General features: G+C 48.5%; 11 protein-coding genes across 11 annotated transcripts; 5 read left to right on the forward strand and 6 right to left on the reverse strand.

Annotated features, from left to right (window-relative positions):
* Positions 1-284: 284 nt before the first annotated feature.
* Positions 285-1,978, reverse strand: ANOM_004668 (oligopeptide transporter; the record flags this gene model as incomplete). The annotated part of the gene is made up of 3 exons (XM_015549925.1): positions 285-1,236; positions 1,292-1,658; positions 1,711-1,978. 3 exons carry the CDS (start codon positions 1,976-1,978, stop codon positions 285-287), a joined length of 1,587 nt encoding a protein of 528 aa, XP_015407935.1.
* Positions 1,979-2,561: 583 nt separating this feature from the next.
* On the forward strand, positions 2,562-3,809 carry ANOM_004669 (uncharacterized protein; the record flags this gene model as incomplete). The annotated part of the gene is made up of 2 exons (XM_015549926.1): positions 2,562-2,576; positions 2,646-3,809. The coding sequence occupies 2 exons, from the start codon at positions 2,562-2,564 to the stop codon at positions 3,807-3,809; spliced, it is 1,179 nt and encodes a 392-aa protein (XP_015407934.1).
* A 32-nt stretch (positions 3,810-3,841) lies between these two features.
* ANOM_004670 (uncharacterized protein) lies at positions 3,842-6,035 on the reverse strand (the record flags this gene model as incomplete). Its single annotated transcript, XM_015549927.1, has 11 exons — positions 3,842-3,967; positions 4,015-4,147; positions 4,231-4,364; positions 4,427-4,521; positions 4,578-4,691; positions 4,764-5,105; positions 5,157-5,272; positions 5,354-5,460; positions 5,517-5,650; positions 5,737-5,803; positions 5,877-6,035. The coding sequence occupies 11 exons, from the start codon at positions 6,033-6,035 to the stop codon at positions 3,842-3,844; spliced, it is 1,527 nt and encodes a 508-aa protein (XP_015407943.1).
* An 890-nt stretch (positions 6,036-6,925) lies between these two features.
* ANOM_004671 (isopenicillin N synthase family dioxygenase) lies at positions 6,926-8,095 on the forward strand (the record flags this gene model as incomplete). Its single annotated transcript, XM_015549928.1, has 2 exons — positions 6,926-7,808; positions 7,872-8,095. The coding sequence occupies 2 exons, from the start codon at positions 6,926-6,928 to the stop codon at positions 8,093-8,095; spliced, it is 1,107 nt and encodes a 368-aa protein (XP_015407925.1).
* Positions 8,096-8,209: 114 nt separating this feature from the next.
* Positions 8,210-9,926, reverse strand: ANOM_004672 (cytochrome P450; the record flags this gene model as incomplete). Its single annotated transcript, XM_015549929.1, has 3 exons — positions 8,210-9,373; positions 9,446-9,718; positions 9,783-9,926. The coding sequence occupies 3 exons, from the start codon at positions 9,924-9,926 to the stop codon at positions 8,210-8,212; spliced, it is 1,581 nt and encodes a 526-aa protein (XP_015407926.1).
* Positions 9,927-10,723: 797 nt separating this feature from the next.
* Positions 10,724-11,541, forward strand: ANOM_004673 (uncharacterized protein; the record flags this gene model as incomplete). The annotated part of the gene is made up of 2 exons (XM_015549930.1): positions 10,724-11,045; positions 11,114-11,541. 2 exons carry the CDS (start codon positions 10,724-10,726, stop codon positions 11,539-11,541), a joined length of 750 nt encoding a protein of 249 aa, XP_015407944.1.
* Positions 11,542-11,759: 218 nt separating this feature from the next.
* ANOM_004674 (putative pyridoxal-phosphate dependent enzyme) lies at positions 11,760-14,477 on the reverse strand (the record flags this gene model as incomplete). Its single annotated transcript, XM_015549931.1, has 1 exon — positions 11,760-14,477. One exon carries the CDS (start codon positions 14,475-14,477, stop codon positions 11,760-11,762), a length of 2,718 nt encoding a protein of 905 aa, XP_015407945.1.
* A 1,042-nt stretch (positions 14,478-15,519) lies between these two features.
* ANOM_004675 (cytochrome P450) lies at positions 15,520-17,394 on the forward strand (the record flags this gene model as incomplete). Its single annotated transcript, XM_015549932.1, has 6 exons — positions 15,520-15,576; positions 15,635-15,785; positions 15,851-15,910; positions 15,974-16,252; positions 16,321-16,683; positions 16,739-17,394. 6 exons carry the CDS (start codon positions 15,520-15,522, stop codon positions 17,392-17,394), a joined length of 1,566 nt encoding a protein of 521 aa, XP_015407946.1.
* Positions 17,395-17,848: 454 nt separating this feature from the next.
* On the reverse strand, positions 17,849-19,866 carry ANOM_004676 (putative very-long-chain acyl-CoA synthetase; the record flags this gene model as incomplete). The annotated part of the gene is made up of 3 exons (XM_015549933.1): positions 17,849-19,605; positions 19,658-19,786; positions 19,857-19,866. 3 exons carry the CDS (start codon positions 19,864-19,866, stop codon positions 17,849-17,851), a joined length of 1,896 nt encoding a protein of 631 aa, XP_015407929.1.
* A 1,420-nt stretch (positions 19,867-21,286) lies between these two features.
* Positions 21,287-22,594, forward strand: ANOM_004677 (cytochrome P450 monooxygenase; the record flags this gene model as incomplete). The annotated part of the gene is made up of 6 exons (XM_015549934.1): positions 21,287-21,514; positions 21,569-21,751; positions 21,801-21,869; positions 21,993-22,149; positions 22,211-22,293; positions 22,334-22,594. 6 exons carry the CDS (start codon positions 21,287-21,289, stop codon positions 22,592-22,594), a joined length of 981 nt encoding a protein of 326 aa, XP_015407933.1.
* A 612-nt stretch (positions 22,595-23,206) lies between these two features.
* ANOM_004678 (MCT family MFS transporter) lies at positions 23,207-24,701 on the reverse strand (the record flags this gene model as incomplete). The annotated part of the gene is made up of 5 exons (XM_015549935.1): positions 23,207-23,342; positions 23,402-23,499; positions 23,555-24,259; positions 24,377-24,593; positions 24,646-24,701. The coding sequence occupies 5 exons, from the start codon at positions 24,699-24,701 to the stop codon at positions 23,207-23,209; spliced, it is 1,212 nt and encodes a 403-aa protein (XP_015407949.1).
* Positions 24,702-25,067: the final 366 nt, after the last annotated feature.

Raw genomic sequence — 25,067 nt, forward strand, 5'->3', positions numbered from 1 at the left:
CTATTGAAGATGGAGTTGGGGGCGTTTTTTGCGGAGTGCGAGAGTTTGGTCGTGAAGAAGAGGAAGGAGGGATTGTAAGTTTTTCTGCTGGTATTTTTGAGGTTTGGGTATGGTATTTGGTTCTGAATCTGATACATGTATGATTCGTTATCTTACCTGACCCCCCTGGTCACATGCTAGATACATCACATCAATGATCGATCCCCTTGCAGGCCATAAGAGGTAGCATCAATTGTTTGTAGATTTCAAACCAAAAAGCTCTACGTTAGGAATTACACAACTGATCAAATCCCCCGCCTCACCCCAAAACAAACCCAGAATACCACTCCGGAACTCCAAGTACTTATACTCAACACAGCATACGCCCTGGTCATCAGCGGATCGACCAGAAAGGGAGTGATTAGCATCGACAACAGAGACCCGAGTGTATAGGTAAATAGGAATAGCGCCATGATAGTTGACTTCATGGAGCGTGGGGCGTGGCTGTATGCGTATTCTAGTCCGGTGGTGGACATGAAGATTTCTGAGATCGCTAAGATTATATACACGGGTGCTTGCCAGACTATGTGGACATTGTTTGGAGCATTACACCCTGCAGAGCGTGGAGAGGCATAGCAGGGTGGGGAGTGATAGATGGTGTATTGGAGAATCCCGGCATAGGCCATACCGAGACCGCATAGGAAGAACCCAGCGGTGATCCTAGTGATTGGGGATAGATCCAATCCAACGCGTCGGGCCCGAGGAAGAATGATTTGGTCTAGAACCGGGATTATCAGCAGGATACTGAGCGGGTTGATGGCAAACATGATATCATTCGGTAAACGATGTGTATTCATATTGGCAGCTTGAGATATAAAGCTCGTGAGCATCTGATTATAAGATGCCCAGAAGATAGGGTAGAAGAGGAAGATTCGACTGGCTCTTAGAGAGTGGCGAAGTTCACCAATGAAGGTTTCTGACCATGGGTGGTGTTCTTCAGCGCTCGGCTTGGCTGCGTCTAGGGTCCAGTTGTTTCGGGCGGCAATGTAGAAAGCTTGGAGAGCGTGGAGCGTGGTTGACTCTGTTGTCGGTGGGGAGGAGTATGTGTTTTGAGAAAGGCATAAAGTTGTGATGGATGTGAAAGTCAGTGCTGGGACGAGGAAGGCAAGGGGAAAGCCTTGTCGGTGTTCGATTGTTGTTGTTAGAATGGAGGAGAGGGAGCCGGCGTTTGTTAGCATGATAAAGGTCATAAAGATCCTATTTTGAGGTTACCGATGGGTTTGAGCAAATGCACAAGAGGGATTGCACTGACCTCTGAATAGTCATATCATGGTCAATGGAAATAGTCTCCCCAGTGTCTAGTTTATGTACAGGCTGGTCCGCAGGCTGATATTGCTCTGCAATCAACGAATTCACATTGGGTCGGATACCGCCTGCGCCGATACCGATCAATAGCATTGCAGCAAGCAATGCCAGAATGGAAACATCGCTGTTTTTGAAGACAGAAAGAGACGAGCCAAACAAAATGAATAGCCCTACTGCATATACTCGACTAGCATGTGTGATAGTTGCTTTTCTCCCAATATATTGGTCAGCGATGATGGCACCAAAGATCGGCGTCACGTAACACCAAACTGTGAATGATAGGTTTACTAAGGTGGCGTATGACTGTCCAAGGCCTATATCGTTACTTAGACTTCCTTTCTTGCCTCGTGGATATATATAACATACCCAGGCCACCAGGGCGTAGAGGATCATCCTTTGCATTCTGAAGATAGTTTTGTAAGGGAGCTGCGAGACCGAAGAAGGCGAATCGATCACAGACTTCGACCAGCGCTATCAACCACACTGATCGGGGCAGAGAACCTGGAATACATATTATCGGTCTTTCGTGTGCTATTGCTTCGTTGTCGTCGGACAGACGGGGGAGTAGGGGGTCATTTTCGGTTGGAAGGTTTTGAAGTATGGGATATACTGTGTTATCTGGGACTTGGGACATAGTGTTCTCTGATCAGTTTGACGAGAGATAGTAAACGTTAAGCGTTGAGCAGGAAAGTGTATAAGAATAATTTTGAGCATAATATTATTGACCAAGCCATGGGTTGGATAAGGTCTAACCTGCCAGTTGTCCAGATGTACATTGACCAAGAGCAAACTACTTGAATTTACATTACGTGAATATTATTTTATTCCTGCCTCACTGACTTTTCGAGGATTGGCAAACAATAGGAACCCTAAACTATGATAAGACACATCACAAGACCAATATAGAGAAGCCATGCACGGTTGCGAATACACTAAAACAGTGTTATCAGCGGGTTGAATCCTTCAGCAGATGAAAATATGGCGTGATGCCAGGGTCAACGTTAACAATTGTCACGATTGTATCGGCGTAATACATGTAGGACGGGCGGTATTGGTTTGGTAAAACAGAGTTACAAGAGGTCATCTGTACCGGGCCGTCGGAGAGTGATTAAACACCGATCGTATTTGAAGGGTTTGTCTGACTATATTGGTTTCACGATTATCACACACCGCGAATGGCATTGGATTGTCCTCGTTCGGCTTAAACTAAGTTGGCAATGAAGGTCATTGTAGTAAGTACGATGTCAATTACCTGATATACAATTCGACGAGAATTATTACCCTGACTATCTTCACTTAAGGCCGGAGGCTCGCTGGGTGGCCTGTTCGCGGGTATTGTTGCTAAATCACAGGGCCATTCTGTGCACATTCTCGAGAGACATACTTCCGCCCGCGTGAGAGGCAGCGGTGCAGGCATCGTACTCGGAAAGTCGATCCGTGAATTTCTATCTCGATTTTCTCCAAATCACCAGCTCGAGACGGTTACCAGTGATGGGCATTTCTTTCTCGATCGCGCCGGAACCATTATTCGTACGATAGAGAAACATCAAGAGACCACGAGCTGGGACCAGCTATATCTTATTGCCCGCGAAACGTTCGACGGTGGAGAGGTAGAGTCGAAATATCTAGAGGGACATACCGTTACGAAAGCCGATGTTCGGATTGAAGATGACAAAATCGAAGTGTCTTACACAGATGCAGATCGGATACTGAAGCGTGAGGAAGTGGATCTTCTTCTTGGTGCGGATGGTGCTTTCTCTGCTCTCCGGAGGAGTCTGCTGGAGGATGTGGCGCCGAGTTATGCCGGATACGTCGCCTGGAGAGGCATTGTCGTAGAAGATGAGATAGCACCGACTATTTTCGATCTTTGTTTGAACAAGCTGGTTTTCTATAATTCGCCCGGATGTCAAATGGTCGTATATGTTGTACCCGGGGAAGAAGGCAAACGCTACGTGAACTGGGTCTGGTACTGTGACTCGGAAGAGAATTCACTCCCATCTCCCGAGCTGATGACTGGTAATGATGGATCAGTGCATCGAGTAACGCTGCAAGCTGGACAAGTACGGCCGGAGGTTTGGGATAGCCAAAAGAACTTTGCACAAGAAGTCCTTCCGCCGCAATTCTACGAGATTGTTCAAAGCACTCACAGACCCTTTGTTCAGGCTATTTGGGATGTGATCAGTCCCCAGAACTTCTTCCACGAGGGCAAGGTTATTCTTATCGGAGACGCATTGGCTGGGCTACGTCCGCATACTGGTGCCGGAACTGAACAAGCTGCCTTCCATAGCCTCATCCTGGAGAACCTTCTGAATGAGTCAGCAAGCCCAGAAGAGTTTATCCGATTGACTATGGAACATTCCCAATACATCCAGAGCATTGGAGTGCAAATTGGAGAGAAAATTGGACTCGGAGCCAGAAGGGAGGACAATGCTTTTCGTACAGACAGACAAGCGCAACTATTCTGATCGTGTTAATCGTTGCATATAATATTGTGCCTTTAAACGCTTGAAGAAGATTGCGCTCTCCAGTGACCCCCTTTGAAGTAGACTATCAGTATTAGGACAGCGCAAAGGGCCCACAGGCCAGCCCATAACGAGTACAAGCCACCGTCCCCTATGGCATTCTTATTCTTTGTTAGAACACGCTGTATAATCTGAAGACTCAGCGTACCTGGAGAGGAACTGCAACTTCCGCAAACAAGAAAGCGAGGAGGCCACGTATGAAGCTGTTGCAGGCGACAGTGACTGTAGTATTCCCCGGGTTGATGTCAAGCAGGTATGACATGGTAGGAGAATAAACCCAGCTTTAATAGAGAGAATTTGTTCATCAGCTACGGAACGTTGCGCGGAACCATATGACAAAGATACAATAGGGTGGGGTATATACATAGAAGAAAGACCTCCGAAGAAAAGGATGATAGCGATCCCTGAGATGTGTACAGTGTATTGCGCCATCCACCCATATGCAAGGCACAGTGCTGGCATTATGATAAGACCCGGTATAGTGGTCGCGAGACGCACCTGGAAGAAACGCCGTTAGTCTGAATATACGAGTAGAAAGCACTAATAGTTCTGAGTCTCACTTCAGATGGAGCAACTGCAGTGTTATTCAGGGAGCGTGAGCGAGCCAGAAGATAATCTGAATATCGTCCGCCTAGGACACTCCCAGCCATGCTGCCTATTGTTTGGTTAATAACCACGAGACTGGTATTACCAAAACATTGCCCGACTGACCTAGTCCATAAGCAAGTAGTACCAGCCCTATCTTGAGCGCATCCAGATGGTATTTGTCAGAGAGAGACAAAGTACAGGTATAAGATATACTGTAAGTGAACCCATAGTTCAGCCCTAAGAATGCCGTCAGTCTGTTTCTATCGCACAAGCCCGGGAAAGTTTGCTTTGGAATACAGCTGCTCTTACCTGTAGCAATTAGTAGGACTACATTGTTACGCTTCTTAACGACCCTCTTTAGTGATGTCGCTACCCTGAGATCGGTAGGATAGACATTTATCTTGCTTCTTGAGCTGTGATGAGAAGCACCTTCCTCGCATGACGAACGGTGTATCGCCTGGCTTTGCCTCCTAGCGATCTTTTCAGTTCGTATTGCCAATGCATCCTGATATGTAGTACTACGATCTTTCCGGAAAGACTCTTTCATTAAAGCGAGCACGCTGAAGATGGTAACACCGATCCAAATGGCGAGAAACCAAAAAGTAGCGCGCCAGGACAAGTACTTCGTCAAAATACCACCAAGAACTGGGCCTTCTTTCTGTTAGTCACGGATCAGTCCAATATACCTTACCGCAAGCATACCGAGAGATGGTCCAAGCATGGGTGCAGCATAGTAGATCCCGAATTTTGTTCCGCGCTCGTGAACATCGTAAATGTCGGTTAACGAACCTGCTCCTACCGAGAATAAGGAGCTATTACTAGAATACAGAACGATGGTCAGCGATATAATCACCATGGTCTAGGGTAACCATAGAAGAACTATTACAAGGAGCACCTACCCCATCGCCTGAATACAGCGCATCCCAATCAACAGTCCAATCGAGTTTGCGACCGCAGCGCCAATGTAACCACCAAGTGCTATTGTTAGGGAAACCATATACACACGCTGCTTCAATCATCAGTGTTATTGCCTTGAAGAGGACGTAGTGTACCATAACATACCTTTCTGCCGACCAACTCGCTAGTGAGACTCCATGGCATTGGGAAGATGCCCGACAGCAGGATGAATAAAGAAAGAGTCAATGAGATGTGCCAATCCTGAGCATGGAGTGAAGATTTGATTGCATCAATAGCAGCTAATTTAATTATTATCAACCAGTCATGGTGAGTGTGTACAGCGATCACTCTACCCCAGTATATAAGGCCGCATGTTTATACTTACGATTGTAGATATTCGGCGCAAACCCAACGACCAATGAGCCGTTTGCCACTGTCGCTAGGGTTATCCACTTTGGAAAAGTGAGCATTGATAATAGAACGCCATTAGAGCCTGGAGGAAGGAGAGGCCGGCAGAATACACACCTTCCTCATAGGCGACCATTTCCTGGGATCATCTTGGAGTTCGATCGTCTCATGGACAGTGTTCACGTATCCATTTTCTTTGCAATGATCTTGGGGTTGGGGCTGGGGTTGCTCCTCGATGGAAGGTTCCTGAGAAGGGCTTTCATTACGATTGGCCATTGCGAGGAAGGGGTGACCGGATGCGACTGGTTGCAATCGCCGGGAAAGCAAGGCTGTTCAGCTGAATAGTCTTCGTGAGCTAGGACGAGGAGGAAGCTTCCATACCCTGAAACTCAGTGGACCTTGGGTGAAATTAGTTTGTAGCACTTTGCGAGCACGCGGAATGGAGAGAAACTCACGTCGGTTACCTTAGGGTGAGTCACTGACATGCCGATCCTTAGATACAGTATCTTTGTACTTACGGCGTATAGGCAGGCTTTTCGATACACGGGTTATACCATTTGAAAAAAACAAAACAAGGAGGAAAAATATACAACCCGTGATGTTCTCCGTTAGCGCTTACTGAAAATCTTCTTAGATTGGGGTTCCGTGCTAAGCATTTGAAATCACGTCAAATCGAGAGTATCTCTGCAACCCGTAGGCCGCGGAAGGATCCGATTGGCGCCGACTAGCAAGCTATCGCGATGAATCCAGGATCCCCGCAGGTAAGGCAGAAGAGAAGCCTTGTCAGGCTGAGCCAAGACATCTAGCCTATTTTTACCCCTCGTGTCGTGGTTACCGCGAAGGAAGCACTAATGCAATGTCACAGTATCATACTCTAGTCAACAATCCTCCAATATCGCAAGTGCATGTTGGGATTAGATGATGGCTACGGGCGAAAGCGATGTTGAATAGAATAGCCGAGGGTGTATGAAGCCCCTGTGATAATGAACACGATAATGCAAGTGGGGTTAAGTGGAAGCCCCAGAGAAGGCGATAGTCGGATAGGGTTTCAGTGAGATACACACATTGAGTCGTACCTTCAGTGTTTTTATGGTGGAAGGAATGTGAGTCGAACAGCAAAAACTGCTCTTGACACAATTCATCTATCCCACGAAGCTGAATTCACAATGACTATCCCTTCGCAACCAAGCGCCATTGATGCAGAAGTCCAAGAGGCTCAGCAATACCTGAAGGGGCTGATCCAAAAGGGACAAGGAGGCTATGCGCCTGCATTCTCGTCAATTCCGGTCATCGACCTTGGCCCGTTAACGCATGGCTCCCCCGTGGAGAAACAGAGAGTCGCACGGGAGATAAATGAGGCCTGTACAACCAGTGGCTTCTTTTATATCAAGAATCACGGAATCAGTGCAGACCAATGTGATGAGGTGTTGAATCAAGCGCAAAGATTCTTCAAGGAACTCCCTTTCGAGAAAAAGAAAGAGATTCACTATCAAAATTCAAAATTCTTCCGCGGTTGGCGACCATCAGCCGACATTCTCAAGCGGTCACATCCCGATAGCGCGCAGGCCTTAGGCGTAAAGGGGGTTGGAGATTACAAAGAAGCCTTCAACTGGGCATATCAATCTGATTTTGACCCTACCGGTGGCGATGGGAAGTACGTGGAGCTTGATGGCTCTCGGTCAGTTGGGAATCTCTGGCCAAGGGAGGAGGATCTTCCCGGCTTCTTAGACGGAGTGAAAGGGTTCTACGGCCAGGCTTTGCAGTTGTCTCGTCGATTGATTCAGCTCTTTGCACTGTCCCTTGCTCTTCCAGAAACCACTTTCGATCACCTAGTCACTCACCCGGGAGGAGTGGCCCGTCTGCTGTACTACCCTCCCACGGACAAGGTCGAAAACTTGGTCGGTATTGGAGCGCATTCAGACTTTGAGCTTTTCACGCTTTTACTACAATCGGATGTCAATGGGCTGGAGGTCCTGTCTCCTGACGGAAAATGGGTTGCCGCAGACCCTTTACCAGGAACGATTGTGGTCAATGTGGGGGATTTTATGAGTCAGTTGGCATATACTGTACCAGGATTCTACAAGAGATGCTAATATCTATGTTCATATACAGTGCGAATGACGAATGGTTTATACAAGAGTACCATCCACCGAGTTGTCAACTACACCGGAAAGGAGCGATACAGCGTCCCATTCTTCTTCTCTTTCAACTACGATGAGATCGTTGAAACCATTCCGAGTTGCATTCCGGAAGGAGAGCAGCCCAAGTACAAATCTATTAATGCAGGAAGTTATATATTAGAACGTCTTCGACTTGCTCTCAAGGATAATGAATGATCATAACGGGGCCAAAATAATTATACCTTTATTGTATCGTGGTAGTCTTGATAATTCAGCTATTACACTTCATCATGTATTTCTAAATACTTTACCAGCTATCGATCTAAATGCTCACCATCCTTCTACCACCTCGACTGTCAAGAGAAGCTCATGTTTCAGCCTTGCTGTGACGCCAGCAGACAGGACCTCCGACTTATACTCGGGATCACTAAACTTGAAGTTAAACCGCCCGACAATTGAAGCCAATAAGCATGCGAATTCAGCTTTGGCGAAAGATGCTCCAATACATGACCGAGGGCCATGGAGAAAAGTCATATTGGCAAAGTTACTTGATGCACCGCCATTGTTTTTCCCCGAACCCATCCATCGGTCAGGGTTGAACTCTAATGCGTCCTCACCCCACAGCTTCTTGGACACATTCAGCGCAGCAGGAACAATTAGGATATTTGTTCCTTTGGGAACCGGTTCCCCTTGGATGGTCGTATCTCGGACGCATACACGGCGAGTAAGGGGAACAGGAGGATAGAATCTTAACACCTCATTACAGACGGCATGGAGATATGGAAGCGCATCCAGAATCTCAGCACTGAATGTAGATGTGCCTTGGCTTGGAGAGGGTAGTTGAGATCTAATCTCCTTCCGCAGTCTTTCCTGGATAACGGGTCGACGGCATAAGGCCACTAACGCCCAACCCGTGACTGTAGAGACAGTTTCATGACCAGCAGCGAGGAAAGTCATGACCTGGTCGATGAGATTATCCTCACTGAAGTATTCCGAACGCGACGCAATCGAGAGAAGGCTATTTCCAGAGAGAATACTAGATGTTGTCTTCGTTTTGAACTGCTCCTGGCTACGGATGACCATCCGGGCCGCCTGGCGAATGGCCATAGACGCTTTTTTAACGTCGCGGTTGTGCTGCAGCGGAAGGCTCCCTAGCCAGGCAACAGGAAAGATATTCTCAAGTGTTTCAATAGCTTTCATCACATTCTCATTTTGAGGCTGGTCGAACACCTTCTCGTAAATATTGTTGAGCTCTGAGTGTGGCGTGCCCAGAGCATCGAAATCCTGTCCGAAGCCCGCAAGACCAATGATGTCTAAGGTGGCGCGACGAAGCCAGTCAGTGATTGAGATTGAAGTTTCAGTGCTTGTATTGTCGGCATTGGTGGTATCCTTCGTGATGGCTTCGACCATTTCACAAGACTTTTCCCAAAAGATAGGGTATAGAGTCTTGATGTGCCGGAAGGAGAACGCGGGTAAGAGGTGCTTTCTTTGTCTCTGAACTTGCATACTTGGTTAGCCATCTGGTCTCAGATCAGGGTTCATTCATTTCATGAGAGTAGTACATACCTTGTGCACATTCCCTGACGCCAGCAGAACACCCTGACCCACAATGCGCCCAAGTCCCTTCTTCATCTGTTCCGGCTTATCCCAGTCATAATTGTGAGTAACCAGAGCATCGGATAGCGCCTCAGGGCTCGTCAGGATAAGGCGTTCCTGGTTGAATACAGTGGTGAACCGGATAATCCCATCGTTTGGAATCGTATTGATCCATTCTCTCATTGGGCTGCCAACGGGCTCAGACAGGATTCTCCATAACTGCCCGTGGAAGAAATGGCTATCCTATACAAAAGAAACTTATGGTTATTATACTATGAATATAGACATGTGTTACGGAATAACTAACTTTTGGGCCTGGGAATCTTCTGAGGGGACTGAAAACTTTGGGGTAAAGTAGCACGTTCCAGATGACCCAGGCAATGGTACTGATCACGAGGACTCCCAGAGACAGTGATGGAATGCTGTATGTGAACTCTTGTGCTGAAATCATTTTTTCCTAGATAGCAAGGCAATTGGCAAAAGCCACGACAGAACCCCAGTGAATTAAAGTAGAATGATAGCCCAAATTTTCATGTCCTACGCACAAGATACCCATCTAACTGGAGATGCCTATCTATCCGAGGAGCAAATATCGAAGTACCAAACCCCTGCTCTCGATTGAGAACCCTCGGTTATGTCCTTGTGCAGCTTGATACCTACAATCTATTCTCGGAATCAAGTTAAGGCTTGCGCAATCTCGTCACAATAAGTCGGGGATGTATGATATCCGACCAATGTAACCTTATTCGGCTCGAAGTCCACGCCAAGTCAATTCAAGCATCTCGTGCAGACAACTGCTCCGTCGGCCCTCCGTACTCTTCAGGCCAGCATGGCTAGAACCCTAAATCTTGATTCGTAGCCTCAAAACTGAAGGATGCTCACTGCAGATTTCACTAGTAAAGTAGTATGGTTTTGAGAAATACTTTGTTTTGATCAAATGGATTCACGGTTCTCAGTGTTGGTATTACCGTTATAAATTACGACTGGTATCAGTAATGTGTCGAAACGATACGGTTTCCTTTCCAGTGTATTTGATACGGGTATTGCATGGCGGAAAGCTTACGGTAGTGACATGGTAAATTGGAGGAGAGGACAACACTTGTGTCTAACTCGACGGAGCAAGTGAATCCTCTGGCTGGGCTCAATAAATGAGGAAACTGCTACCTCGTGCTACAAAAAAGCTATATCATCCCAATGGCCTGAACAAGCCAGGAGATAGCCATTCGAATCAAACAACAAACCCTCAAAATGAAAATCCGACCTGCCTACCCAGCCGACATCCAAGCTATTGCCCATATCGGGTCATTGGCATTCGCAGATGAGCCAATTTACGAACACTTCTTCCCTTATCGCAAGGTATACCCGGAGGATTTCAAAGCTTATTTTGTCGAGGATATGACGCGGTTTATGGTCACTCCAGGCCATCTAGCTATGGTGGCGGAACTGGAGGATGACGATGAGCAGGTAACAGAGCCAATTGCAGGTAGCAGGGTCGTTGCGTTTGCGACATTTGTTCGGTATGGGACGTCGGCGGAGTTGAGGAGGTGGAATCCAGACTCCTACTACAAATGTATACGCTGTGAACCCCATCAAGTTTGTGCCGATAGGGAGAAGCTGATTATTTTTGTCTTCGTACAGGGTTCTGGCGTGTCCTCCTCGGATCTCGATCCACGGTGAACAGCTACATCGCTCCGAATCGAGCTATTTCCTTCAAGGCCATCGATAGCTATTACGGACAAGCGGCAAAGATACATGCTCAGTACCTCGATGAGGACCAAGGGAAACTCGAGTTCAAGACCCTGGCAGTGCATCCGGCCTACCAGCATCGGGGATATGGCTTCAAACTGGTACAATTTTGCGGATATCGGGCCTCCAAAGAAGGGGTAACTGTCTTTGGTGATGCATCTTCTCATGGTCTGCCCCTCTATGTTCGCAATGGGTGCAAGGAAATTGGGAAGATACATCTTCCTTCTCAAAAGGTCGACCTTGGTCCTCATGGCGTGCACAATATTCCAGAGTTAGATGTGGTGGTGTTGAGGTGGAAAGCTGATGGTCCTCTGGGTTGATACTTATGGTTGTGCTCCTTTCGTCTTAATCATATACTCTAAGGGAAAAGCCCGTCGCGTCACCTGAATTACATTGAACTATGAAGCTGGAGCTGCTGCTGCTATTGGACGGTTTGCTTGATTGCATGCCAGAAGTAAGCATTAGCAACATGGAGTCTCACTCGAGGGTTTACACCTAAAAGAGAAAGAGAAGGAATGAACAGTTTAGCTATATATCACTACTTGGCCAGAAACCCATTGACTGCTCCGCCATTCGATGTTGGACCTAGCCTGGAAAACAACTCTGGATTGAAGGACAAACAGTATGCTTCAACACCCTGAATGATCGCCGTAGCAAGGGGTTGGATGTGGTCTGACTCAACCCCAACGGCAATACGAAGGAAAGGGTCCGAATCCTTAGCCATCGATGACGCAGAAGAAATACGAGCGAAGGAGAAGCCAAAGCTGACTCCCTTTACCATTGGAACATGAAGATTTTCAGCTGCTCGGAGAATGCGGTCGATACAAGCCTCTAGCCCTTCTTTATTGTTCATGCCATCTCGGTAGAATCGGATGGTGACGAGAGATCCTCCATGGCGCCAACCCATCTCGCGCCACTTCATGGGAAAGGAGATCTCAGCGATAGAGTTGCTGGCTCTGCGCAGCAAGTTGTATAGGAGTTCGGCATTTTCTGTAAGTAAGCGCATGCGACATTGGAAGACATCGAAGTCAATCGGGGGAAGAAGTGCTGCATTGCGCGGATACATTATTGTCCCTGTGTTGCGACGGATAGTTCGCATTTCATGATCCAGGTCCGCTGGGTAAACTACGAGACCCCCCATCTGGATGTCCAGCCCGAGCTGCAGATATTTGCTTACGCTCTCATAGTATAGCAGTGTTGGTGCTGAAGGACTCTGGAACCAATCCACAATTTCCAGTGCACCGGATGCCATTGTCCCATCGATCACCAGATATCGATCTTCCCAACCGGGTCGATTTGAGACGGCCTTTGCCAATTCTTTAAGATCGGTACAATCCAGCGAGACGATATTCGCTACTGGGTCTGCGAAGACTGCTCGTGCGTTATGCTTCTCGGCTGTAGCGATTATATCCTCCGCATCGAAGGAAGGCGCATGAACAACACGAATGTGAGTTAGTGCCTGCAGTTGCTCCAGTGCCTCAAAGTAAATATATGGTGGGAGGACGATGGTGTCGTTCACGGACAGATGCTGGAGCAGGAAATGTTGCAGAATTTGGTAGGCAGCCATACCGCTCGATGCAAGCAATAATTCCACTGGGCGCGATGAACTAACCCGGATAGTTGACAGCATATTGCGCTCCATGTCTCTGAGATCAGGCGATCCATAACGATCGTAGTTGACAGCAGCCGCATTTTGAGATGCGGGATCAAAGAACCAATCAGCCCTTGACTGGTCGTACGCGGCACTGCATCGATCAAACAATGATACCAGGGTAGATCGCAACTGAAGAAGAACGCGATACCGCTCTTCCAATTCCCACGCTTTCAAAGACAGATGTCCCGTTGATAAAGCATTGTGGCATTCATCAAGCAGTGAGACAAGCCTGGAGTACACATCAATGAATATAGTGACGCACCATTCATGCGTTTGGAGACCCAGGCTATTCGAAAGTTGTCTCTTTTCATCAAATCTGTTCTTCAGGCGGACTGTTGATTGCTGAAGCCGCTCGAATAAAACGGACCACACATCTATCATGGACTGCGAGGTGTGGTGGCCTAAATGAGGGCCTTTTTCTGGTCGCTTTCGACCGTTTCCAGCAGCCACAGCTCCGTGTCTTTCGACTGGATTTAGAATGTGACGCAGGCCAAGCTGCTGGCGACGTTTGGGATCATGAATATCGGCCACCAGCGCTTTGGCCACGGTGCTAGAAGCGACATTAGCGCCAGTAAGGAGCAGTAACACCTTGCCCTTCCGTTGCTGGAAAATGGGATCGTTGGTCAGCCACGCCGCAATTGTAGTTGCTGCTGCGCCTTCGATCAGCAATGATTGTAGTCGGAGAATGTAAGCGATGGCCGCTGCAGTGTCCGACTCGGACACTTGGATAATAGAACGCAAACGACGGTCAATGATATCAGCGAAGGGCGTGTCTTCTACGAGTTGGACTCCCAGTCCATCCGAATAAGTTGGCACAGTGGGATGAGCTAACTTCTCTGAAACGCGGCCTGCATCAAAGTCCCGGCCAAAGATCTCTGGATGAGTACAGACGATTTGAGTCCCAGGCCTTCGAGCTGCGCACCATGCGGCTGTCGCTGCGGCTAGACCACCGCCTCCTAGAGGAACAACCACTGTGTCGAAATCTACACCAGCGTCGTCAAGAGCCTCCTTGATGACAGTCCCAGCGCCTGCGACCACATCTGGGTCGGCATAGGGAGAAAGGAACCTGAGGCTACTCTCAGGGTTATTACCGGATTCTTTCGCTATTCCCATCGCGGCTATCGTGGCCTCATGGAGATTGCTCCCCAGCAAACTGACACTGGCATCGCTAAGCAAACGATTGACCTTCAGCTCGGATGCCGTGGTTGGGGCAACGACCTGAACCTCTTTACCGACTTGCTTTCCTGCCGCAGCTGTGGCCAGGGCATGGTTCCCTGCAGATGCGGTAATCACACGCTGATAATTGGTTTTCATCAAAGCATTTAGAGCACCACGATACTTGAACGATCCGGAATGCTGATGACACTCAAGCTTGGCCCAAACCTCTCTACCGTCACGGTCTAGCCACGGTAAACGGATTATAGGTGTTCTGACAACATGCTCGGCAATTCGCTCCGCAGCAGCTTCAATTTGCCTAGCTAACTCATCTTCTGGGATGTTTCGGAGATTTGCGGTCTCTCTGTGCGTCGCTAAAGATGATATTTTCTCTTCTATGGGTGGCTTTTGCCCGATGCCCAACGATGATAGTAGGCGGACAATCATGTTTGAACCGAATAAAGAACGCAAGAAAGGAAGATCGAGATGGAAGATATATGGAATGATAATAAATTGAAGTGTTTGTTGAGAGCCGTGCTAGATATGGGCATTATAACTTCAGAATTTATATAGTTATTTTCACCGGGCTGCACAGACAGCAGTCCTAGATTGACCAGTGCAGGGCACAGAGTGGGAAGCAGACAAAAAGAACCTGTATTACGACGCCTCTGAGGAATAGCAGGAGTCCCTCCGCAAAACTCTGTTCGGTATCCGGTCTGCTTGCCAGTTCTCCTCTTAGACCAACCAGGTCGTCAATTTCGTGCTTAGTTGAACTAACCCAGAATACGGACATGTATGCCGTCCTGTTCTGAGAATACGTCTCTTTCTGTAACGCGTTTTTCTCAGTTTCAAGCGCTATAATTACGGGTACCAGGCTGTCAGATTGTGATGATCTGCAGTTGGAGCATAGTGAATCTCGTGGTAACTGGCTTAGAATCCAATATCGAAGAGTATTTTACTGGGGCATGGCATGTGAGTGTAGATACATCGGGTCCAACTTACCTACCGAGTTGATAATCGAGTCCACACGATCGACACGAGTGTGATTACGCCACGTTGGGGAGAAATGGCGAGGGGGAATCCTTCGACGAGAGACATTGCATTAGTGAGCCATATACTAGACCGAGATGTCATAGTCATAGTTACATCGCTCTGCGGCACGGGTAGTTCTCGCCGGTTCGCCCCCCTTGTCCATGCCCTATCTCTGCTTCCTCGGATATTCCCTAAGCTGGGGCTAGAAAGTGATACACTCTTCATGCAGGTAAGATAGAGCGGTTGGTTATCATAGGGAAGGGTACTTTTGGACTCCCCTTGTCAGGATGTGACATTGGCGAGAGGGGTCTTATCGGACAAACAAATCAGCCGCCTGGATGAGTCGTAATTGCCAATTTCGTGAGGTCAACTAAACTATATCAGAAGTCTCAATTTTCTTAGCCATTTGTCTGTTCTGTACTGAACTTCCAAGTTTGAAGAAAACGAGGGAACAACTATGGCCCCTTCACCGTTTGCTATTGCTGGTGCAACTGCACTTTCCGGGGTAATATATGTGAGATACTCAGTTCAAGTTTCCTAAAATACCTCTCTTGTCTAACACATAGCAAAAGTTGGTGGTGGTTTCGGTCTATCGTCTCTATTTGCACCCTTTGGCCAAATATCCTGGACCATGGTTGGCAAAGGTCACATCTCTCTACGCAGCATATCTCTCATATACCGGTGAAATTCACTTGGAGATGTGGCGGGCTCATGAGAAGTACGGTATGTATAAATTCTATTAGGGTTTCTAATGTTCATACCACTCACATTCATCCTGTTCTTGACAGGCGATGTTGTCCGCTTCGGACCAAATAGGCTTCTCTTCCGGACCAGTACGGCATTGAAGGGTAAGCAGGTTCTTATACTTACACTGGCAATTATACAATCCCTAACGCTGAGCCGTGCAACAGATATATATGGCTTTGGACAAAATATCCGAAAATCAGCTGCTTACCACCAATTCCCGACCAAGTTTGCTTACAGTACCCATAATGCTGTGGACAAGAACATGCATCGCCGGAAGAGAAAGCTTGTCAATCAAGCCTTCACCAAGAATGCGTTGAAGATCTGGGAGACATCCCAGCTTCAACAGATTCGAATCATGTGCAATGAACTAATTCAGCCGTCTTCTACGCCCAGTCTAAGTGAGAAGGAAGGCTGGAGTAGCCCGAAGAAGATGTCAGATTATGGTAAGCTTTCACTTAAGTCTGGACTCATTATCAGTGGAAATGGCATAGACTCACTTGTATACTTGCAGCTCTATACCTCATGTCGGACATTGTAAGTGACTCTGTCTTCGGAACTCCCTTCCGTACCCTGACAGAGGAAACCAACCGGCATGTTCTCCACCTGGTCCACAAGTCTTACGAATGGATCGGAATCATTTTTCAATCGCCAACTATATCAAAGCTCGGTCTTGATGGGTACGTGATACCTCAACTGGCGCGTGCACGGCAAACATTGCGGGATGACTTTAGAATCCTAATGAGAGACCGGATCAACTCGAAACCGGAAAAGCGAGATATTTTTAGTATATATAGCGAATACATCGATGAGGAGACTGGGGAGTCATTCCCCCTTTCTGAAATAACCTCTGAGTCTCTTCTCTTGTTTGGAGCGGGTATGTCTAGCCACAACATTGTAGTACCCGCTCGCCACTGACCCTTGCTGACCAGGACCCGACGCTACCTCAACATCCTTGACCGCCGCATTCTTCTACCTGGCCCGAAACAAAGACGCATATAACAAGGTGGTAGCCGAAGTTCTCTCCACGTTCACAGATGTGGAAGAGATCGTTGGCGGACCGAAGCTAAGCAGCTGTCAATACTTACGCGCTTGCATTGATGAAGCGCTGCGGATGAACCCCGTCAACGGTGGAGCGTTGTGGCGTGAGGTCATTTCTGGAGGTGCTACAATCGATGGCCATTCTATTCCTGCTGGCACAGATGTCGGCGTGGCAATTTACAGCATCCATCACCAGGCCGACTACTATCCCGACCCTTTCACTTACCGGCCTGAGCGGTGGATTGCCAGTCCTGAGACGGGCATTTCCCCTGCTGCAGTAGATGTCGCCAGAAAAGCCTGGTGTCCGTTCTCCATTGGCCCTCGTGGTTGTGTGGGGAAATCGCTGGCCTTGACCCTCCTTCATATCAGCCTAGCTAGGGTCCTGTTTCTGTACGAGATGCAGTTGCCTAAAGATGAACAGCTGGCCCGTGTTGGGGAGGGCATGCCAGGTCTGCCGTTCCCTCGGAATCTTACCGGTGAGCTTCAGTCTAAGGGCACTTTCTCCAGCATCGTGCATGGCCCCATGTTGGAGTTCAGGCGACGGTAGATAGCCTGATAGATAAGTTTGTGGCTCTTCGGGGCGGGAGACATTTCATCGTGAGTTTGTCACAATGATTGCAAAGTGTGTTGATGGGCGGAGGGAAGACGAACAGGGAAAGGATTAAGTCTTGTAGAAATGAGAGAACCAGTTTAGATCACAATGTATGAAGGTGCACCTACTTGTCTCGGGTCCATTGCCCCTGACGTTATACATATTCATCGAAAGCGTCCAGCTTCTTAAGAAACGTCCTACATACTACCAGCCCTTAACAATTGAAGGGACACTCTTTGATGTTCATGTATTTTTACTTGATGTGGCTATTGTAAATTCTATGCACATTGTTGAACCTGCAGCGTCGAAAGACTAAGCATAGCTGGTGTAGAACGTTGATGTGATTAAACACATGAATCCATGATTGAATGTAGATATATACATCGGATGTACATAGACCAAAGGCTTATCACAGTCTCACTCGCTCAGCAACCAAATCATCCCATTCCCTCTGCCCAAATTCAACATATGCCCTGGAGCCTGGTGACAGGTAGAAAACTCTATCATGTGCACCACCCTCTAGTAGAGATCCCTTTCTACGTGGATCAACTCCCTCCTCGCGCAACGGAACCTTGTTCTGCTTATAGTTATGGATATGACTAGGCGTCCTAACAAGCCGTATAAAAGCAGGAACAGCATAGCGAGGAAGCTTGGACCGAGCGAAACGAGCCAGTTCCATCATGTCGACGTCAATCTTCTCTGACATCTGGAGAGCTGCACAGCCGGCACGACCTTCATGATGGGGAACCAGCACCCCATAAACATTCGCTTCCACCACTCCTGGGAACTGGGAGAGCGCTTCCGCCACTTCAGTGGTGGACACATTCTCGCTCTTCCACCGGAACGTATCACCGAGTCGGTCCATGAAGTACCATCGGCCATCTGGGGTTCGGCGCAACGCGTCGCCTGTACGGTAAAACAGATCACCCTTTTTCAAAATATCGCGAGCGAATTTCTTATCGGTTGCACCAGCGTTTTGCCAGTACCCCTTCCATGCTGTCTTGTTGGGGGCCGCGACGACTATCTCCCCACCCTCCACGTATGATGCTGTTTTAGCTAGTCCGGTCTTCGGATCGCGAACGATGTCTCCTGAGTCGTGGTCGACGACAATAGGGACCAAAGTACGATTCAGCCGGCGACGTGTAAGAAGGCCATCAAGCCCTACCGCTCCTCTGGTGTATGGGCCCCGATTCATGTTCGCCCTGTAAAACATACCTTCTGAACTTCCGAAGAACTCGACGATGTCTGGGACATGGAAACGTTCCCGGAATCTCTCCCATACATCCAGCCGAAGGCCATTTCCATACATGCCTCGCAGTCTGTGATCACGATCGTAAGGCGATGCTGGTTGATTAAGTAAGTATCGCACCACCTCACCGACGTAGACAAACCAGGTAGCATTGGAATCATGGATATCTTTCCAGAAGCTGGTCGCGCTGAACCGCTTGGCGATCGCGACGGATGTGCCGCTGCACAGAGCTACCATCGTCATAAAGCCTCCGGTCCCATGATAGAGTGGCATACAGTTGTACCAGCAGTCTCCCTTTGGCCCAGGCTGTGACTGGAGATTGAGAAATTGGTGTATCCTGATATCTGGGTAGAATCGTCGCTGAGAGAATGGATATGCCTTTGGCATTCCAGTCGTACCTGATGTATATAAGAGAACAAAAGGCGTATCTCCTGGTAGATTCCGTCGCAGGTGTTCATGTGGTGTAGAATTAGGGAAGGTCGCGATGTGTAATTTTAAACTTTCATCAAGGGAGAGGATCTTCATCCCCAGCTCGCCTTCGATAGTTGAGCGACTAGCATCAATTCGGCCCTGACATTCCACGTCTTCATCCACAAGGAGAACATTAACACCGGAAATCCTCAAACAATGAGCAAGCGCATCGCCAGTGAGATGGTAGTTAATGGCCGCCGGTGCGCTACCAATACTCAGAAGCGCAAACCATGCCATGATAAATTCAGGGCTATTTGTCAGGTAGAAAGCGACCAGCTGCCCACGTTGAATACCTAGCTCGTAAAAATAGTTCGCATACTGGCAGACGTGCTCATAGAGCTCTTGAAACGTATAGACCCCTGTACGTGACCAGATCGCGAGATGATCTGGGTATTTTTGAACATTCCTCTCGAACTCATAGAAGGGACAGATCCGTCCTTTTCGCTCTACGATAGATGTAAGATTCAGTTTCACACTTCTAACTTAGAAGGCACTTACCTTCTTGCGCTGCTGCCCTTTCAGCTGCTTTCACTCTCCACATATATTGTACATCTTTGGCAATGTGCCATTTGGCGTCTAAATAGGCCGCTGCCACTGCGGTGCCGGCTACACTCGTAGCTATGGTGCCTGTCAAGTGTTTGAATTTTTTTTTAGCAATGAGTGAATAATGTACAGTCGTGTACCCATCTTCTCCTACCTAAGTCCATATTTACTATCTTTTTGTCACGTGTCCGTAGTCCTTGTATTTGTGAAGCAAGCGAAAGAGACAAAATCTACCTATTCCATAGGTAGTCCCGCAACTGTAGTGCTTTATATAAATATGACCACGTATAGTCTTCGCATCAATCTAGCTACTGTATAGTATAGGACATAGACACGTACGTAATTTTCAATGTATGTACTATACGTGCCCTAGTAATGTAACATGATTTATTCTGACCCCTGGCAGATGATGAGCCGTGCTCTTATCAGTCCGACGTCCAATTATTAATTTATCTATTAATTAGGTTCCTGTAGCAAAAAGTTACGGTCTATCCTAGTACAATACGGGATCTCATACTCTTCTAACAGTAATATACAGAGTACCAGAAAGTACAATAATGTACTAGAAGCAGATGTGGAGCTCTATCCCTGCTCAAGTCTGATCTGTCTTGGAAAATTTCGCACTTGTCGGTGTTCCAAATCGCTCCGATCCCCTTCCTACTCAAACGCTAAGAACCTTGCGCAAGCGAATGCCTGGGCAATACCTCTGGCCACCAACTACCCTATGGAAGGTATCGCGCAGCAGTCTGACATGTTTTGCTAGGCAAGAAAGGCGAGGCCCTCACAACACCAGTTCTATTGAAAAGTGCTTGGTATTCGGCCCTCGCTCAGTAAGTAATAAGGTTCGCCTTTAGGTAACTTTTCGCAAGGTCGCACGTTCTTGGGTGAGTGTCTGGCCAGCTCACTCCATCTACTATTGTGCACTCACCCAAGATCACCGGCTCGCTCACCCAGGCGGCAGCCACCCGATTTCCAGCCGCGTTTTAAGCCACGCGCCGAGACGTTAAGTCGTTGAGGTAGTCGACCACTAGCGAGTCCCTCCCGTTGTATGATGGGAAACCAACAAGGCGCCAATAAGGTCACGTGAGCAGAGGTATACACGCCAAGGGAAGGTATATGGCATACCATCGGGTATACAGTATACCATGTGGTTGTAAAGGCCGCTTCGGAGCTAGTGGCCAACGGCTACGAGTGGTACAATACTAGAAGGATTAATGGTGTTCAGATTAGTAGGAAACTTATATATAAATTATGGTCAACCAGTGAAGTAACCTAATTCGGATACTCAACTCGTCTCCTGAAAGGACAAACAATGGCCTCGTCTATGAAGTTTGACTTCCTTGCCGGTAGCCATATGGAGCTACCCAAGACAGGGATTGCTGCTGCAGTGGCTGTGGTAGCTAGTATTGTGATCTATCTGGCGCTTTCATGGCTCTTCGTACGAACAGAAGTACCGAATATGCCCCTAATCGCAACCAGCATAAACCCAGTCACTGGCGGAAAACTTGCGCCAGGAATTTAAGAATGATCAGAACCAGAGCATCAGGGAATATCTGAACAATACACGGTTCATGAGATTCACTCATGGGTATAGAGACTCATTTGGATCCGGAATTTTCGCATCGGGCCAGCCGTTCCATGATGAAACAATTCTCCCAGGAGATTCACTCGTGGGTTAGTCATCTCTCAGAGAACCCGATCAGAAAGAGCTCCCAGAAAGATGTATTTATGCAGGATGTAAAGAAGAGGTGCAAGGATCCGTCCTTGAGGTCCATCGCGATCAGCATCTATGGCGAGACGTTTAGCGAAGAGGTGTGTGTGGTTTGGGACACTGACGATTCGAACATGAGCTAACTACACGTAAAGAACTACGCGGCTTTGAGTGCCATGAGCGAACTCCACGAGAAGATCATTTTCGTCGCGTTTCTCAATAAGCGAGTGATGTCTAAATGGTATAACAAATTGCCGACTGCTGAAAAGCGACTGATGGACTCATTCCAGACGCAGTGGGAGGTTTTCAACCTCGCCCAGATCAAGCTGGCAAGAGAGGTACCGTCGTCCCCAATTTTATATCCAGGAGTATCTGATAAGCCTGTAGGAAAAGCTCTCGTGTCCAGCAGAAAAGATCTACGCAGGTGTCGAAGCCGGCGATATAAGCCTTCCGGAGGTAAGCAAAGCTCGAACATCCACTGGAATATAACTAATGCCCTTCCAATCTCTACAATCTCTGGACGAAATACTTTTCACGAGTATTGATATAACCGGTTCTATCTTAGCGTTTATCTTCCAGCACTTAGCGAAGGATCAAACCATGCAGAAAAAGCTCAGGGCTGAGATTTCTACCCACAGAGCCCAGCCCGGCTATACGCTGGGGGGCTATATTGGCAAACAGAACACCCTACTGCATTTCTCGCTGCTGGAGTCAATTCACGTTACCCCTGCTATGTGTACGTTCTTCATTTGACGATCGACGCAGTGAGATACCCCGGATTCGCTAACAAAACTCAGACTTCACCCTACCGGAATATAACGCCAGCCACAAGCGCATTGGGGGATTCCACATTCCCGCTCACACGCCAACGATCGTGGACGTAAACCGGCTGAATAAAAACAAAAGTATCTGGGGAGCAGACGCTGATGCTTTCCGCCCGGAGCGGTTTTTTTTGTCTGGACCCCGCGCGGTATCGCTTTGGGTTTGTTCGCTGGGGGATCGGACGTGACAAGTGCCTGGGCAAGAATATGGCAGAGGTGATTCTGAAGCTAGCGATTCTGGCTGTGACGGACAAGTATACGCTACATGTACCCTCTGCACTGCCTGATCAAGGAGAGAAATCGGAGGCTGGCTTCACGATCAACCGGGACGTGGAAGTAGAATTCAGACCCGCCATCTAGGCAGGGAGAAATACTGGAAGGTTGATATACGCTGCCAACACAGATTTCATTTTCAATCAATCAGCTTCTATATTTTCATTTGTATGGAACGGTCTTCTATCCGGACGAGCCTTGGCTCACAACCGCATTAGCCATCCATAATCGGTATGTTTTGTTGATACCTGTGAGGAGGATCAGTGAGGATTTTATCCACAAACCCTACGAAACTCTTTTTAGGTATGCTAAATACCTGGAACTAAAATACCAATAGTAGATGTCTACATGCGATCCTGTGCACTATTCAGGATATTTCCTTGCAGTGGTTGCAGTTTGCAGGGATTGTGAATATATATCATACTTAGGTGTGTGGCCGAGTGACGGCAAACCTCACCTGACAATTGAAGATACGGATGACACAATGGCCAATGAACCATGATATTTTGTCTCTATTCTTCAAGTGGGGATTGTTTGTAGGCGCATTGACAATAACACACGTAAGAAATCCTGATCAAGGCTATCGCATCCAAAATCAAGGATCGACAGACCATTAGAAACGCAAAAAAGCCCACAGACAGAGCAAAGGTAGACGTAACGCCCACTTTCAGCTACAGAAGAACAACTACACCTTTGCCATCAGCTTGGTGTTTTGGCGCAGCGTGCGATCAGCACCAAGCCCGCTCCAGCCAACAACGCCGCCCCCGAATACATCGAAAGGGCCAGATAGCCGTGCTTGAGTAGGCGCCCGCTAATGGGGGTGCCGACTAGTCCGCTGTACGAGAGAATTAGTCAGCAAGAACGAGCCATGCGAGAGAAAAAGACGATACTTACGGAATTGCTGGCGCGACAAAGAGAATGCCGACGGCAGCCCCCCTCGACTCAGGCGTCGAGAGCTGGGCGGCACACGGGGTTTGGAGACTGAACATGGCCTACAACCGCGGTGTTAGGGCTCGGAAGGTTCTTATTAGAACCAGACAGACTTACCCCGGACGTGTATCCATAGGCTAGGGCAAAGAAGATGATGCCGACTGTGTTCGCGGCCTTGGTCCAGCACATGGCAATCAACCCGGAGGAGGCAATCGTCAAGAAGCAGAGGTTGAAGTTCCCGTAACGATCGGCCAGAAAGCCCGTGGAGATCCGCCCGGCCATGGAGGCGCCGTTGAGCATCGACACGAGGTAAAAGGCCAGGCTTACGGACAAACCTTGCTCGGCGGCGTAGGTGGAGATGAAGAAGAGCGGGCTGAAGAGGCCGAAGGTGGCTACCGAGAGACCGGCGCAGAGGATGAGGAAGGTCGGGTTCTTGATAATTGACGCCGGCCCTTCTGCGCCTTGCGCCTTATGGTCGCTCGCTGACTCGCCGTGCGACAGCTGTACCCCCTCCCTGTCCGAATCGTGCGGTGTCTTGGGAGCCGGGCGGATGGTTGCGACCATCAAGAGACATAGGGGAAGCACCACAAAGCCAACGATGCGGAAGGTCCAGCCAAAGCTGACGCCGTCCTTGTTGAGCAGCTGATCAAGCATGATGGGCCAGATGATACCGCCGATGGAGGACCCGGCGATCATGATTCCGTTGGCGGCACCGCGGTGGCGATCAAATAGACGGGTGACGGTAGCCATAGCCGGACAGAGCAGGAAGCGTTGCCGATACCTAGCAGTATACCTTGGGCTAGTAGGAACTGATACAGCTCCCTACATAGTGAGATCATAAAGGTTGCCAGGATAGTGGCAACGGCGCCGAAGATGAGCAGCGGCTGTAGATGACGGGTGAGTGGATGCAACCTCCCGTCCTCGCCTGGGACCACATACTGTGGGACCAACCCGATCCACCAGGACGCCCGCAGGCGCTGCAAAGGAAAAAATCATGAACGTCAATAGGGAGCCAATCCAGGCGATATCGAACTCAGAATGATCGCGCAGTATGGTGGCATGATAGAATGCCTGGAAGACCCCAAAAGCGTTCTGGAACCCCAGGGTACAGAAGAGAGCCATGAAGGCTCCAATCAGCGCAATCGTCGAGCGAAGCCTATCCCACAGGATCAGCGGTATTCAGAGGAAGGAAGTAGACCGGCGTTTACGTGAACTCTTTTGGAGGGGAGGTATTAGCCTCGGTGTTGTCCACTGTCGCGGACATGATGAACGATATAAGACCAGAGTTGACAGGGACTGAGCAGAAGAGGCAGAAAGGCTTTGGAGAAGCAGCAGCAGCAGAGACAAAGAACAGAATCAGTGAGCCATATATACTCCCAGATCGGGCAAGTGCCGCTTATTCTCCATGGAGACTCCGAGGAGCTCCGTGGAGCACCGGACAGCCACGGAGATTAGGTAAGGGTTTTCGAGATGCGGGCAGTCGCATGAATAGTAATATGAGAGTCGTTCCCTGTATAAGTAGCAGGCACAGGCGACTACCGGCGTAGGAACAGGAAGAGGACGACAATAAGCGTTCCTGAGCGCCTGAGTGCCTGAGTGGTGGCAGGCAGCCCCACTCCACTGCATATGG

The sequence above is a fragment of the Aspergillus nomiae genome (genome assembly GCF_001204775.2).
Source record: "Aspergillus nomiae NRRL 13137 chromosome Unknown contig00095, whole genome shotgun sequence".
Lineage (NCBI taxonomy): Eukaryota > Fungi > Ascomycota > Eurotiomycetes > Eurotiales > Aspergillaceae > Aspergillus > Aspergillus nomiae.